Below are 16,020 nucleotides of genomic sequence, written 5' to 3'. Positions count from 1 at the left end.
AAAAGGAGCTCAAATTTAATGTGGACAGTGTGGTATGCGTAATTCATGTTTTTCAGTAGTTTCAATATTAGGGCAATGTATACATAAAGCTGTTATGTACAATGTATTAGACATTATATAGAGCAAGGTGTTGAAACAACATTTACCAATGCTTTATAAATATTCTGGTAATATTGTTTGTTACATTTGATCATACGTACTGTGGGGTTAAACACTGTGTGTGGCTTTGGTTCTTCCCCTTTAAAACAATGCCATTAACAGTTGACTCAATAACTTTTCATATGCTAGTCATTTAAAAAAAAAGAAAAACTGACTCAATTGCATTTGAACATTTTCATCAATTTTAACGGGACTCTAATTAACCATCAATATGGTTCTTGATAGTTTTCTACTGTATTTTTTTTTTTTTATGTCCTTCCAAAAAATGTCATCTGTTTGAAAATGGGGCCCACAATGTTACTCCAGTACAGACTGTGAAAGTTAAAGCTTTCACAACCCACTACTATAATGTATTATTCACTTTCCACTGTATTTAATAGATAATCAATTGTGGGGTTTTTTTGTTTGTTTTCTTTAGTTTTTTACTGTATATCATATCATGTATTATGCAGTATTTGAAGTATTATGGATTTTCTTGTCGTTACTGCATCTTGTAAAGTGCTTTATGATGGTGGTCCACTATGAAAGACGCTATATAAAATAAAGATTGATTGATTGATTGATTGATTGTGTGAATCAGGTACACTAACTAATTGATTACTCTCAGGATCTGGGGAATAAAGACCTGAATCGCGAGAAGATCTACCTTATCTGCCAGATTGTGAGGGTGGGCAGGATGGAACTGAAGGATACTAACCTGAAGAAGTGCACCATGGGATTGAGGAGACCATTCGGAGTGGCAGGTAAAGTATGAGTCCTCCCAAATTACAGTATGTAAAACACATAAAAATCTGAACAGTACAAACCCACCTACTGTATATAAATCAATCAAACATGCAATGTCATTTTTGACATTTTGGTTTGAGAATGGCAGAAATGCTTCCAGGAATACAGTTGCTAGGTAGCCACTCCCATAATTCTCCTGCTGAGGTTAAAGCCTACTGTAGGCTATAGAAATTGCAAGTGGAGATGGACCCCCTTTCAATGGCCAGCCACAAGGAGGGATCAATCTTTATTCAGTCTGTTTCTCTCTGACCTGCTTTCTTGTAGTGATGGACATTAGTGACATTATCAAGGGGAAGCTGGAAAGCGATGAGGAAAAGCAATACTTCATTCCCTTTCATCCGTAGGTCTTCAAAGATTTAGGTTTTTTTCATCAAACCCATTGTTGTTATAGACTGTTGGTGGTTTCATTATGATTCATATTGTCACGAACATAAAAACATATTTTATTAAAAAAAAAAAAAAAATCCTTGAAATAACATACCTCAAGTTATACAACTATGAATGTTATATAAATCACAAAGCTTTAATTATGTGTGCTACAACAACTTGTAATGCTTTATTTTTAAGGGACACCTTTTAAGCTTATTTAGTAAATAAGTATTAACAAATGTATAAACTAATAAAAAGGTATAATAAAGTACACTAAAGTTATAATAAAGTTAATCCTCCTTACTTTAACCTTACCCCTTCCTGCTCTCTCTCTCTCTCTCTCTCTCTCTCTCTCTCTCTCTCTCTCTCTCTCTCTCCCTCTCTCGCTCTCTCTCTCTCCATGCAGGGTTGTTAATGAAAACGACTTTCTCCACTCGCTGCTCAACAAGGTGACTGCATCTCGAGGAGACAGTGGGGGGCAAGGTATGGTTATATCAGTTCCTCACAAGTCTCTCTCGCTCATTGCATCACAGGTTCAAACCTGGATGCCTTTCTATCAGACCTTCTCTGACCGTCTTGCACTGCTATAAGATCCCCCACTCCTCCCTGGAATCCAGGAATGATCTTCATTGGTATTTGGCAAAGATAGTCTTTCTGTAGAATCCCTTTTACCCTCCTCTGTGGTCACTGGGACAGCTGCCTCTCTTATCTCTCACAGGCCTGTGGGTCACCATGAAGCCGTTGGTGGGTGACATAGTGCAGATCCGCAAGGACTACCCTCACCTGGTGGACCGCACTACGGTGGTGGCACGCAAACTGGGCTTCCCTGAGATCATCATGCCAGGGGACGTCAGGAATGACATCTACATCAACCTGCAGAGCGGGGACTTCGACAAGTACAACAAGACCAGCCAGAAGAACGTGGAGGTCATCATGTGTGTCTGTGACGAGGAGGGAAAAGTGGTCCCGGTGAGAGAGCCTGAAAGCAGGCCTGGGTTAGAAAGGGGTTTAATAATGTTCTAGTTTGATTTGGACTACATTTTTTTGAACTTTTATTGTTTAAATCAAGTTCAATTAATTGTCATTTTGTGTTAGAAAAAAATAATAAATCTGGCTACAGATACCTGTGCATCAGGTATTAGGGCCCCACCTGAGCTTCATGCTAACTTTCTATACTGTATTTAGTATGTGGTGGCAAGAGAACTTGAAAAAAAAATCACTGATTAAATAACTTAAGGTGAGTTTTGAACTTGGAGGAGAGAGTAATATTAGGATGAAATAACAATATCAAATTAATATTATTAGTATGTATCTTTTAGAATTACCATGTTTTTCGCTACTGGTACTTTAACTCAGTACTTTTTTTTGTTATCCTGTGGTGTAGAAATATTTGTAGCAATTTATGTTTTGGCTAGTGGTACCAGCTGTTCCCTTTTTTTCTTGTTGCCTGTGGCTTGCATAGAGATATTGCTTTTAGCATCTAGTAATGAGATCTTACTGGGGATAGAGGACGAACCGAAGGTATCATAGTTTTTAGGTCATTCTAATAAAGCACATTTTGTATCCTCTGCAGCAAGCCATCTGCCTCGGTGCTGGAGACCGTCCGGTGAACGAATACAAGTCTGTCATTTATTACCAGGTGAAGCAACCACGCTGGATGGAGACTATCAAGGTAAGAGATGTACAAGAGTGTGTAACATGTTTGGATTGGAGGTATACTTCTCTCAATAATCTGGTATAGCATGGCAGTGATGTTCTCCAGAAGTGCCCTATGTCTCATGAAACAGAAGTATACAGAAGCACTTACCAACCGTTCACCACCTCTCATCCCTGTCAGTAAGATCTGGAAACTTTCCAATTGTGACTCAAACTGACTTGCAAGAGGAAGATACAGCTTTTACATATTACAGAAAACATGTGCGGGATAATATTTGCATGAAAACGAATCAGTCATCTGAGGGACAACCATTTAAACATTTAAATTATGTGTGCTACACACAATTTCCAATATTTTTTTCCTCCACTGAACCAGAGTTGAATATTATTGATACTAATATTGTATATACTGTATGCTGTAAAATGTGTTTAACTCTGAATTCAACAAAACAGTCCTGTGCTCCTCCAACCACTAGGTGGTGATACCCATTGAGGAGATGCATCAGATACACCTGCGCTTTATGTTTAGGCACCGATCGTCCCATGAGTGTGAGTATGGATCTCATTTGCTGTCCAATGAGAAGCACCTGTATTATTTTCATAATATTAGTATTTGATCCAGGCTTGCCATCTGTTTCTTGAAATACAGATTTTGTGCTTTAAAATATGATTTATGAGTTGCTGCACATATCCATATTTTACCACTCTGCACACTCTTATCACTTTAGCAGAAATCAAACAACGCTCGTAAATGGGCTCTAGACAGGAAGGTGATGTCAGACCTCCATCTAAACCACACCCCTTCATTTTTTTTTTTGTAAGACATGACCCAGGATGACCTAGGATGTTAGCAGCTCTCTGGCTCATGAATCACGAATCAGTACAAAATTCGAAACTTATTTTCCATTTATATTTAAAACAGCAAAGAGGCACTTTTGTGCCTCAGTTAGAGGAATAAAGGAGTATTTTAGTCATTAGTTATTTATCTGACCTGTGTTTTCATTGTCTACTCAAGAACCCAAAACTGAACCTTATGTGTTTCAAGTTTTACTGTTTTTTTTTAATGTTTTTTACTCCTCAGCTAAAGACAAAAGTGAGAAGAATTTCGCCATGGCCTTCATCAAGCTGATGAAAGACGACGGGACTGTTTTCAAAGATGGTTGCCACGATCTCGTCATTTTCAAGGTTAAAAAGATCTTTTATAGATTGTTTTATAAATGCCCTTGAAATGCCCTCAGCCTTCTTCCTATAAAGGAAGATGGTCTCTGTTTCTTACTGATAATAATAACAGATATTGACAGGTGCTGTTGCAAGTGCCACATTTCATGTTTCCCAAGCCACACAACCAAGAAAAAACATTGTGTAGGCACCTCTTGAACCAGTGGTTTTAAAGCTTGTATCCTGAGCCCTGTGTGCCTCTCCTACAGGGAGACAGTAAGAAGATGGAAGACGTCGCCTCCTACCTGTCTCTGCCCTCCACGCGGCAGCAGGTTGATCAACATAAGGGGACAGGTCTGAGTCGAAGCAGCAGCAGTGTGGGCAGCTTGTCCTTCAGCTCCAGAGATGTCTTCATCATCTCCACCCTTGTGTGCTCCACCAAGCTCACTCAGAACGGTACCCCTTTTTACACCTTCACAGCCAGAGATGCAAGAAGCATCCTCAGACTAGCCCTCTTGCACGAGCTCCACTAGGTCAGTTTTGTGATGCGCTCTTTCTGTTTAGTGGGACTACTGGGATTGCTGAAGTGGCGCACACGACCTGAGATGCTGAAGGATAACCTGCAGCAACTCAAGTTGGTTGATGGGGAAGAGGTGGTCAAGGTACACAAGCCCATGTCCTTGTCTCAAGTTCTTTTATTTTTAGATGATTTAAATAAAAATGGTGTATTTCGTAGCTTTGTGAATACACAGTTCCAAATGTTTGTCTGTATTTTTCTTGTTTTTCTGACAAACAGATTATGGTTTCTTTAGCAATAGGACAATTGAACGACATCATTAAACAATTTGTTGATTTCTTCCCTTTCTAAAGAAACATTTCACTAATAAGGTGCAATTGGTAAAGTACTCTTTTAGATAGTTAACAGCCTTGCTTGCAATTGAGTACAACTGCTACAAAACTAACAAATGATCACCAGCAAAGAGGAGGTGGCCATGTTAGCTTTCCCTCTTTCCCTGTGCATCTCTGTCTCTGCGAACATAACTGAACCAGTAGACTGAGAACATTATCATATTATAAAGAGTCATTATTGCAACCCTTCTACATATCCAAATCCCTTTCACTGGCCCAAAGTAGAAATGGCATTCTGTTGTGGGGCATATGACCCATAGGTATCCAATACAGGCCACAAAGTGAATTGTGCTGAGCTGCAGTCAGTGTGAGATTGATTTAAAGAGCACCTCTCTCTCTCTCTCTCTCTCTCTCTCTCTCTCTCTCTCTCTCTCTCTCTCTCTCTCTCTCTCTCTCTCTCTCTCTCTCTCTCCCTCTCTCCCTCTCTCTCTCTCTTTCTCTCTCTCTCTCCAGTTCCTTCAGGACACTCTAGATGCCCTTTTCAACATCATGATGGAGTACTCCCAGACTGACGAATATGACTATTGGTATTTGATGCCTTGGTGAGAGCTACATGCAGCAATAATAATAATAATAATAATAATAATAATAATAATAATAATAATAATAATAATAATAATAATGCTGTGTCCTTCTCAGATCTACATTGTTGGACTGATTGCTGACAGGAAGTTCCAGCACTTCAACACTGTCCTGGAGGCGTACATCAAGCAGCACTTCAGTGCTACACTGGCATACAAGTGAGGACTGATTACTTTCTGTCTGTCTGTCTCCCTGCATGGCTGTGTTCCTATCCGCAGTCAGCATGGAGCACAACTGGACAGCCCATTACAATTGAACTTCAGCTTTATTTGGAATAAACTATATTTACTGTATATTGTATTGTACATATTGTGATATAGTGAATATTGAGAGTGTCGAAAAGCACTGTTGTGATTCTCACTGCTGACAAAAGAGGGCAGAAGAGGAGAGGAAATTCTACCAGTTGCATGAGTGTTTAAATAAAAATTGTATTCTCTGGTGCATACTATCCTTATAACCAAATCTATAAGAAATAGAAAACCAGTCAAAGGAAACTGCTCTCCTCTCATTTTATTGCACCAGCGTGCAGTAAAGACGACCTGTAATAAGTTAATGAATGCTCTAAGTTATTGTAACTTCAATAACAATTCTGATCATTTTCTTGTAAATGTGGAAAGTGCATAATTGCTGAGATATATGTCTCCTTTAAATACCTTATTAACATAGTTCAATAGAGGGAAAAATAGACTTAATACCTTGCTAGCACAGTATTCGCCCTGTTTAATGGAATCTAACCTCATAAGACAGAATTGGCAGGGGCAGTTCCTCCTCAGCAGCCCCTACTGGCTGGGCGCTCGAAGCGGACCTCTGCAGAACTCACCTTTGTCTTCCAAGGGGTTGCTAGCTTGGCAACATCCACTGTGTAGCTCATGGGGGTCAAGAGGCAGTTGGGTTTGGTTGTGGGATTGGGGAATGCCCACTGACCTTCAGTTCTCCTGAGTTGTTGTGGGGATTGATACGGTGAGGGAACTCAATGCTGCATTCTAATTTGTAGAGGATAATATAGTGAATGATCCCCAAACCCCATGTTTCACAGGAAGCTGATGCTGGTGCTGAAGAACTATCTGGACACTTCGAGCCGCGGTGAGCAGTGTGAGAATATCCTGCGCACATTGAAAGCACTGGAGTATGTCTTCAAGTTCATCGTGCGATCCCGCATGCTCTACTCACAGTGAGTACTCCTGTCAGCTCAGGTCTGCTCCAGCTAATCTGGGGAAATACAGGTTGTCAGAAAGGGCTCAGTCAGTTTAACAGTGTTATATTGTATCATAATCACAAACCACATGCTACTCTAAATCCTGGTAGTCTGAATTAACCTATAATTCAAACTGTGCTGTCCTAATAAAATGCATGCATAATGAAATGAACTTTAACATCGTAGTTCCATGCTGTGCATGTACAACGTTTACAGCTGTCTCTGTATGTTTTATTCAAATAGTTATTGTTGATTTTTGATTAAATGTAAGTATCAAAAACATTAAACAATGTCTATGCAAGGCATTTTGAGTCTGGTACAGACTGATCAGTATTCAAATCACTAATATGAACTGTGTTCTGTCCCAACTACTTTGGTTTAGGTACGGTCTGATAAATTTGATTTTATTTATTTTAAATAAATGTTACAGTGTTTTTCCTACTTGTATATTTGTGGACTACATGCACTGAGTAGTCCCATATAACTAAATTGAATTAACAAGTGATGAATCTCTAATCTACATTTAGTGAAGTGAAGACACTCCTTCCTTAGATAATCACAATCAGCCAAGATAGCATGATTTGATATAGGTTGTTTAGCAGAATGCATAAGAGGAAACAACATATCATTTATCAAAGTCAGATCTCAAGGCTTTTCCACTGTAAGTAAAAGTTGGCAAAAACATGCAGCTTTTATATATTACAGAATACATGTCAGGAATGCCATTAAATCCGTCATTTGAGAGGGTGTGTATACATATTGCAGGTGCAAGCACTGCAGTTTCATAAAACCACTAACTCCTGATTCAGTTGTAGAATGCTCAGTTTTCTGGTTGGTTTTAAGTAATCGAGGCCAATGCTGATTCTGAGAACAGGATTGTGTATATGTTGTCTGCTTTGAACTTCATTGCTCTTCATACTGCTCACTGATTTGTTTTAGAACAATGCAGTAGCCGTCTGCGCAACTTTTTGCTGTAAAACAGAAGCTGATGTTGATCAATTACAGAGCGATTCATCATCTCGAACACTGACCTAGCTTCAACAGCATCCTTTAAATAACTACGAAATGCAATATGTCTTAATGGCAAATGGATACAGTAGCTGCAGAAACAGACAGAAAGACAACTTCTTTGCCACACCTGCTGCTGAAAATAAGCTCCCAGTTCCTTAGTACAGTCACAGTGTGCATATTGGTGTGGTATCTGATTGTTTGCATAACTAAGGCATAACTGTGTTGTGCATTAACATATTAAAGCTGTGTTTCTTTAATTAGCTGAGATTGTTTTGATGCTGTCGAAGGAGATAGCAGGTGCTAACTGGCCTGTTTGTTTCAGTCTGTCTGCATTTCTCAACTCTGACATTGCAGTTGTCATTAAGCCATATGCTCTCCTGTGATACTGAGAGCTTCAGTTTTATGTTTGGTTCGGAAATCTTACATACTTGAAAAAAAAGAAAGAGTGCTTGACTTATAAAATGTGCAGCAAAACTGTTTTCTTCTGTCTTTTTGTTGGTTCTCAAAGTAAGGGACTGTCTGCACAAAACATATTGCAGTAGCATCAATGCCATCAGTGATGGATGCAAGTGAACAGTTGCACAGCATTATGACTGTGGTTTATTCATTTCAAGTTGTGGTTAACTGAACAGGAAATTTGTATAGGACAGTGAACCTATATTAATTAAGCAATATACTGTAGATGGGTTAGACAAACTAATACAAACATAGACAACAGACACAAACACAGACATTTTACACTTTTATGTAAATGGATTGCCCTAACATGACTGACATTGATATTAACCTCATTCTTGTCATACTCCCTCACAGATTTTTATCAAGAATAGATCTGGTACAATATGTTAACAATACAGCCATCGGCAGTCTTAAAAGTATGCAAGCAATCTCAAAGATTGAGCAATCTAACTGTAATCTAATACAAACTGGCTTAAAGGCAATTTATTACACACACAAAAGAAAAAACAGATGTATTTGATTGCAAACAAAGAAAGTTATTTTGACTGCAATGTTTTGCTGTAAACATGTGGGGCATCTACAATGGTAATCTTCGGAAATTTGACCTTCCAATGTGCTTTATCTTAGCCAAGGTACAATATTAAACAGGCTGACAACAGAGTAGGGCAGCCCTGGTCAGAGTCACTCCACAGAGAAATGATTTGTTGTGTAAGTTCTTGTGAGTGTTATGAGATGCTGGTGATGCATAATAGCAAACAATTTGAGCTGTTTACCGGGTGTAGGCAGCTAGAGGTGTATGTTTAAAGATTGATTCAATTGTTCTGGAGGGATATAACGACACTAGAGGTTTTACTTTATTTCAGTTTTATAAACATTTAAGATTAAACATGTTTATCCACTTATGCTTTAACAAATTGGCAATCTTTGTAACCAATCAGAAAAGCCATCACTGTTTTATATTGTATTACTGCGACATGCAGTGCAATTGTACTGTATATGAAAAACAAAACTGTGATGACATATTGAATATGAAATAAATTGACCTACACTGTACATTTTATGTAACACTAAGGCTAGCACCTTGGTATATATGGTTTTGACAACAGTTAAATGTTTAGGTGCCTCTGTGATTACTGCTTCTTTCTTTTGGGAAGTTAGAAGATTGATTTCTAATTAGGATGTTTAGGATGGCTTGTAGATATATTCATTCTGAGACAGGTGAAATATTAGTAGTTTTTTTAAGTCTTGGAAACTGAAGCACATGCCAGCTGAGTGCGTTCTATGAGATCTGTTCCCATGCTCACCATGATATAAGCTGACTTTAAGGCATGGTAAGTTTTCCCAGCACAAACGCTGAATGAATCAGGCTGTCTGTCTTTGCCTCTCTGCAGGCTGTATGAAGGGAAGGAGCAGATAGAATTTGAGGAATCTCTCCGGCGTCTCTTCGAATCCATCAACAATCTAATGAACAGCAAGCACAAGACAACCATCCTACAGCAGGTCAGGTCTCATCTCAAGTCTCCCTCGTGCACCCTCTCAATCCCAGGCCTCTCAGTGTTCCTTCGGGAAAACTTGTATGCTTATCATGACTTCACAAATTAGCATATGTTCTAGTAAACACGCATTTTCATCTCAGAAAGGATTTAGCCATTTCACCCAAAGACTAAAATTCTCCATAGCAACCTCAATAGTAAATGGAAGTAAACAAAAGAAAAGATTTATGGAATTCATTTTCTAGCTACAATCAAGGATCAACATTTATTAAACATTATCGCAGTGTACCATGGTAAAAGCAGAGGGTCTCCTGAGGCTCTGCTTGGAGTACAGGGTGAGTCATGCAAGTGGAGTGCTGTATTTTTTTCCCTCCACTGTAGAAAATCATCTGGGGATAGTTTAATTCATCAGTGACCCATACTGGTCAGATAGTCAACAAGCCCCAGGCTTGGCCCCACCTCCGTGGATAAGTGTCTTGGGTGTTTTAAATCATATAGTGTTGCTATAGCCTGTTATTATGAGTAACAATTAACAGCTGAACATAACAGTTAATAATGTAACAGTTTAAAGATTCAATAAAGCAGCCTTTATATATGCTTTACTGATTTTTTTTTTATAAAGGATCCTAAAACTAAAGGATGCCCATGTACTTCTATATGTATCTTAGAATTGTTTATGTACACCTAATTTAAATGAAAAACACTATTTGTAAACAAGGTCTTTCAATAAAAAGTTCCCTGTCCTTGTGAAATAAAGTACAGGGTTAAGTGAAAAGTGCCTGTCAGCACTCAGCAGACAGCTTTCTAGGATTAAGTGACAGATCTTCTACTTTCTGGTCTTGTGCATTTTCATATCTCTAGGTGGCTGCACTGAAGTATCTGCCTGCAGTTCTCCATGACGTAGAGACTGTTTTCGATGCCAAGCTGCTCAGGTACACCGCACTGGTGGGCAATGAAAATTTATTGACTGGAAGTTGTAATGCAAGAATCAAAAAGGCACTTTAGTCAAGAGATGAGGAAAGAATGAAAAAAAAAAAAAACACAGCTCAACTGTGAGATAGCAGAATGCATCCTCAATAATGACTCTGGGCTGAGAAGGCAGTCTTTCCATCACCGGGTATATAGAGATGCTGTCTTACTGATCACAATATTGGCAGAGCTCATGTTCTGTTGTGGCCACCTCTCCTCTGCATTTAAAAAAATAATAATGATATTCAGTGTTGCCGACAAGCGTTCAATAAATCCCCCTTGTGTTTAAATGGCCACAACACAATGTGTAGGTGAGATGCTGTTTATATAATTAAACACGCTCCCTGTGTTCCAATGCATAACATCCTGACCCTTCTGAATTATGATCTTGTATCTCACCCCATAAATGCCCCCTCACCCCACAGCCAGCTGCTGTATGAGTTCTATATCTGCATCCCACCGGACAAGCTGCAGAAGCAGAAGGTACAGTCCATGACTGAGATTGTCAGCAGCCGGCTCTTCAAGAAACAAGGTAAGGAGTGCTGGACAACCTTCAACTTTCTTAATTGTTGTAAACAGGATAGATCCACTGACAAACAGATCATTTCCAGGATTGTCCTGTTTAATGAGATTGGTGGAATGAAAGCCTTGTATTGTTTAAGCATTAGACAAGAACCAGGCAAGAACTTCATTGACCTGTACTGGATTTTTTTCCATGACATTACAGTTAACTCCTTGCTCTTCTTTAAAAAATGTCAATGGGATCTGTAAAGGCCATAGTGTAGACCTGACCTCTGCTTACTCATTCAAAGGATCTTTATAACTTCAGTATTGTCTATACGTTTTGCCCTCTAACCATGTCAATACTATCCCTCTAAGAAGCATGCAATGCATGTTAATTTGTGGTTAAATGTTTTAACACCAGGATGAGAATATCATGGTTCTTGGTCTATTTAATCTGCACTAAGCAGTTAAAACATGCTAAACTACTTGCAATCAAGAATGTACCATGCATAGTGTTCATTTTATTGTAAGTGTGGCCATTCCAAATTGTCAGTGAAATGTAAGTAGTAACAGTCTATTCAGACAGCTAAATGGTTCACTGAGTATCTCAAACCACCAGATGACTGTAACTATTGGAAATGTTGTAGGGATTTTTCCATTGATCGAAACACCTCCACACCATTTATTTGTTTGCTGGGGTGTGTTTAAACTGCTGAAAGCTCAATTCGTGTCTTGTAAAATTCTGTTAATTTCTTAGTGTTTCTAAAATAAAAAAACACAAATTAAATCTCGCAATGTGTTTTTGTATTGGTAAAATATAATGAAACTGCTCTTGAAATCTAGTCTAAGCTCCAGTTATCCGCAGAATATCCATCAATATGATCAACATATAGAGCAGTGGCTCTGGGAGCTGTGTTACACCTAAAGCCAGTGCAGCATGATTGATGGCGCCCATTACCTTATAACTTGCCTGCAATTAATTCATCACCCTGTGAACCATGCTGCGCTGTCAGAAGTCACTGCTGGTAATTAGTGTCTGACTGATCACATCCCAGTTCAAGCTGATTACAAGCGGTCATCGAAAATCAACCTTCAATCGATTCCCTCTGAGTAAAAATAAAGTTCAGGTAAAAACTGACTGACTGAGAAATTATCTAAAAAATATATTTGTAGGTGAGAGCTAAAGAAGGTAGAATATGGCCTAGTGGTTTGAGGGGATGGAATGGGATTCAGCATGGCCTTGTGTTTAAAGTTGAAGGACTTAGAGGCAGTGTGTCCTAGGGGCTTAGAGCTGAGTGATTTGGAGGCAGTGTGTCCTAGGGGCTAAGAGCTGAGTGATTTGGAGGCAGTCTGACCTAGGGGTTAGAGCTGTGGGACTGGGAGGCAGTGACTATGTTTACAGTAGGTACTTGTCATAGATAAGGAGAGGCAATTTGGCCTTGTTGTTGGAGCTGAAGGACTAGGTGACAGTATAACTTAGTGTTTATAGCTTAGCAACTTAGAGCCAGTGTGCCTAATAAAGGACTGAGAGGCAAGGGGCAAAGCTAAGCTGTACTTAACTTAGATTAGTGTGTATGTGTATATATATATATATATATATATATATATATATATATATATATATATATATATATATATATATATATAAACAATGTTGTAACATTCTATTAATCATTCTTAAAATACTTTCTTTATTGAACATCATTTTCACTGAGTTTTTGAAACAGTAACTTAAACTTTGTAAATGCTTTAGAGATTTCTCTGTAAAACCCAAACTGACAGCTACAAACGCATAACAACATTGTTTCCCTTTGAGTCAGGCCGACTATGTTGCATTGTTCTGGAGCTTTCAGAGTTGGTGTCAGTCTGTTTCAGTTGCATTCTTACTGTTCAATTATTTTGGAAACCCTTTGGTTAGAAAGCCACAGGCAGTAAGATGAATAATGATTTAAAAACATTTATAGTAACTAAATGTAAGATGGGCCTGTTCTATCTACCTAAGCCTGAAGGCACTGTGCTGTATAGGGAAGGATACAAATGTTGAATTGTAAGTGTTAAGCTTGAAATTGTAAGTCATATAGCTGAACACAAAAATATTGATAGTTCTTCCAGCTTTACTATAACCAGCTTGGTTCCCTTTTATTGGTACCATAGCTCTATGAAAAATAATATAGAACTATAATGTGTGCTTTGTTCATGTACTTTGATTGTGAAAGTTAATTGAATGTTAATTCTTTGAATGGGTCTGGTTTGTAAAACGAAAAAAAAAAAAGAATGCACCGAAACAAATCTCATGAATCTCTTTTCATCCTAACCACATTTACAATCAAGCAACAGCCCTAGTAAACAGAAACAAATAAATCATTATTTTGAATCCCAGACACTTTAAAGTTCCCAGAACCAAAACACTACTCTTTAACAGTGTTTAAAATTGACATGCATTGCATGATTGCCACATTGAGCACAATGAGCAACACTCAACAGCTGACACCTGGAATTCATTTATGAGTTTACCGGTATATGTTTAGACTCTAAATGTACAAAAGACAATGTCTACTGTTCTATTAAGCCATCTTAGTCAGTAGAAGTGTGCTTTGCTACTGCAAATAAAAAAAAAAACTATACCATAATGCATATGCTATATATATATATATATATATGCTATATATATATATATATATATATATATTATATATATATTATAAATAAATTTTAAACTTGTTTGGCTTTTAAATGAACTAACAAGTTGATTCTAAAATGTACCCAGACCTGTTTCCTCTTTGTTCAAAGTGAGATGCCACTGCAGTTCTCTACTCAAGTGAAGTGAAGTTTTCAAGCTGTTCCTTCAGCAATCTGCATGATTATAAATGCCAGTAAGCGCTGCATCAAGTTCCATATAAAAAATGTAATAAATATGAATCTCTTTAAAAACAGACCCTCTGTGTGAGAATAAACAAGGAGGTATTTATGTGCCAGAGGCAATTTAAACCAGGTTAACAGTGCTGGCTTGCTCTGCTTCCCTTTTCTTCCTGTATCTTTCAATCGTCCTCATCCAAGGGTGCTGGAACTAGGGGTGCTGGGGGTGCGGCAGCACCCCTTGGCTTTGCATGGCTTCTAGCATATACTCAATGGCTTTCAGTACCCCCACTTTAAAAAGTGTATTAAAACTGATATGCTATAATCGCTATATTTCATGTGTTACATTGTGTTGTGAACATGCCTTGCCACAGATGCATGAAGTCAGGAGTTGAAATAGTGAAATAGTTGAATGTTGCTTCTTTTTTTTCCTGAAAAAAAAGCTGTTAATCACAAAACAATGGCACTTGTTTTTACCTTCATATCTTGGTTGAGCCTGATTCTGTTTTGATTAATTTGTATTTCAAAATACATGATTTGCTTATCGATGATCCTAATTGCATTTCGTTCTTGCAGTCATCTAGTTTATTGTTGTGCATTTGATTATTTTCACTTGTTGACTGGACTGATTTTCTTTTCAGCTTACCCAACACAGAGTGTACACTGATGGCAAGCCCATCATTTAAAACCTCCTTGATTTCTAGCAAAGAATAAGCAAAGCAATAATCTGAAACCTAGTCTTTAATTTGTAGTTTTCTCTTTATTAGGTTATAGATTTGTAAAAAAAAAAAAAAAAAGCCTAATTATAGATGAAAGGTGAAAAAGTCAGATGCAATTGTAAAATAAAATATTGTGCAGTTGTTTGCAGTCAACAGCTAGCTGATCGCCCCTGGGAAAACATGAAATATTAAATCTTATAACTGTAGAAACCCTAAAACCCTAAGGTGAAAAAAACAAAACAAATAAATATGAAATTGTCGTTTCAATCCCTTTACTCTTATGAGTTAATGAAGGGGCTAAGATTGTTTGGATATTTTAAAACATTAAAGGCTACAGTAGAATCCAACCCTTTTTTTAAAGCGCTGTGACATGAATTTTTACAGGCTTATTGGCTGCAGGGAGGCTCTCTAGGCTACAGAGGCTCTGTCTGATAATGTGTTTGCAGGCTAGCTGCATTATTAGACTCTGCCAACAGGCATTGGATCTCTTCCCTTTATGAGCGCCTGTTTCCACACATTACTTAAGAGCAGACAGTGGAGAAGGATGAAATATGGATGTGGAGGAGCATTGAGACTACTGAATGTATATTAACACAACTCTGCAACTCAGCTCTCTCAGTTATTAACATCCAGTTATTTGTGGGGGTTGATAGGATCATGTCAAAGAAATGGGCTTTAAAATGTTTTTAAGATTTCTATTTGTTATTACAGTATTTTGGGTGGGGGTGGGAATGAATGGAGGACCACAAAGCTGTATTTAATATGTTGAAAGTCATTTTGAAGACTGACAATCTCAAAGCCTTTGATAGACAGTTGAAAATAGCATTCAAAAGGAATGATATGGTAATGTATTCCTCCAGAACAATTTAAACACCTTATAAACTCACTGACACTGTCATCGTGGCTGACCTTGGTGGCCCTACACCCAGCTGATAATGATATGGCAGGTGTTTCCAATTTTTAACACACACACACACACACACACACACACACACACACTCAGACACACACACGCACGCGTACACATATCCCAGTTGCCTACAAAGAATCCACAAATATACTGAATCTTTTCATGTTCTTAGACAGTGTAGGGAGGGCCTGTCTGTACAGAACAGTTACTTTTAGAGAAGGTTTATTCTTCTGTAAGGCAGCTTGTTTGTGAACACACACAGCGGCAGGGCGCAGTATTAATAGA

At 38.1% G+C, this 16,020-nt stretch overlaps 1 protein-coding gene across 1 annotated transcript in view; it reads left to right on the top strand.

Moving 5' to 3' along the window:
* LOC121297270 (dedicator of cytokinesis protein 2-like) overlaps nucleotides 1–16,020 on the top strand; it is a 77,740-nt gene that overhangs the window by 7,392 nt on the left and 54,328 nt on the right. The window contains 16 exon segments of the mRNA XM_041223479.1: nucleotides 767–902; nucleotides 1,210–1,285; nucleotides 1,721–1,797; nucleotides 2,033–2,283; nucleotides 2,888–2,986; nucleotides 3,447–3,519; nucleotides 4,052–4,155; nucleotides 4,398–4,584; nucleotides 4,693–4,790; nucleotides 5,491–5,557; nucleotides 5,560–5,579; nucleotides 5,677–5,777; nucleotides 6,656–6,790; nucleotides 9,676–9,784; nucleotides 10,639–10,709; nucleotides 11,172–11,278. Coding sequence (XP_041079413.1) covers nucleotides 767–902; nucleotides 1,210–1,285; nucleotides 1,721–1,797; nucleotides 2,033–2,283; nucleotides 2,888–2,986; nucleotides 3,447–3,519; nucleotides 4,052–4,155; nucleotides 4,398–4,584; nucleotides 4,693–4,790; nucleotides 5,491–5,557; nucleotides 5,560–5,579; nucleotides 5,677–5,777; nucleotides 6,656–6,790; nucleotides 9,676–9,784; nucleotides 10,639–10,709; nucleotides 11,172–11,278 — 1,711 coding nt within the window.

The sequence above is a fragment of the Polyodon spathula genome, chromosome 22, assembly GCF_017654505.1.
Source record: "Polyodon spathula isolate WHYD16114869_AA chromosome 22, ASM1765450v1, whole genome shotgun sequence".
NCBI classification, from domain to species: Eukaryota; Metazoa; Chordata; class Actinopteri; order Acipenseriformes; family Polyodontidae; genus Polyodon; species Polyodon spathula.
This window is presented reverse-complemented; position numbering and strand designations above follow the sequence as displayed.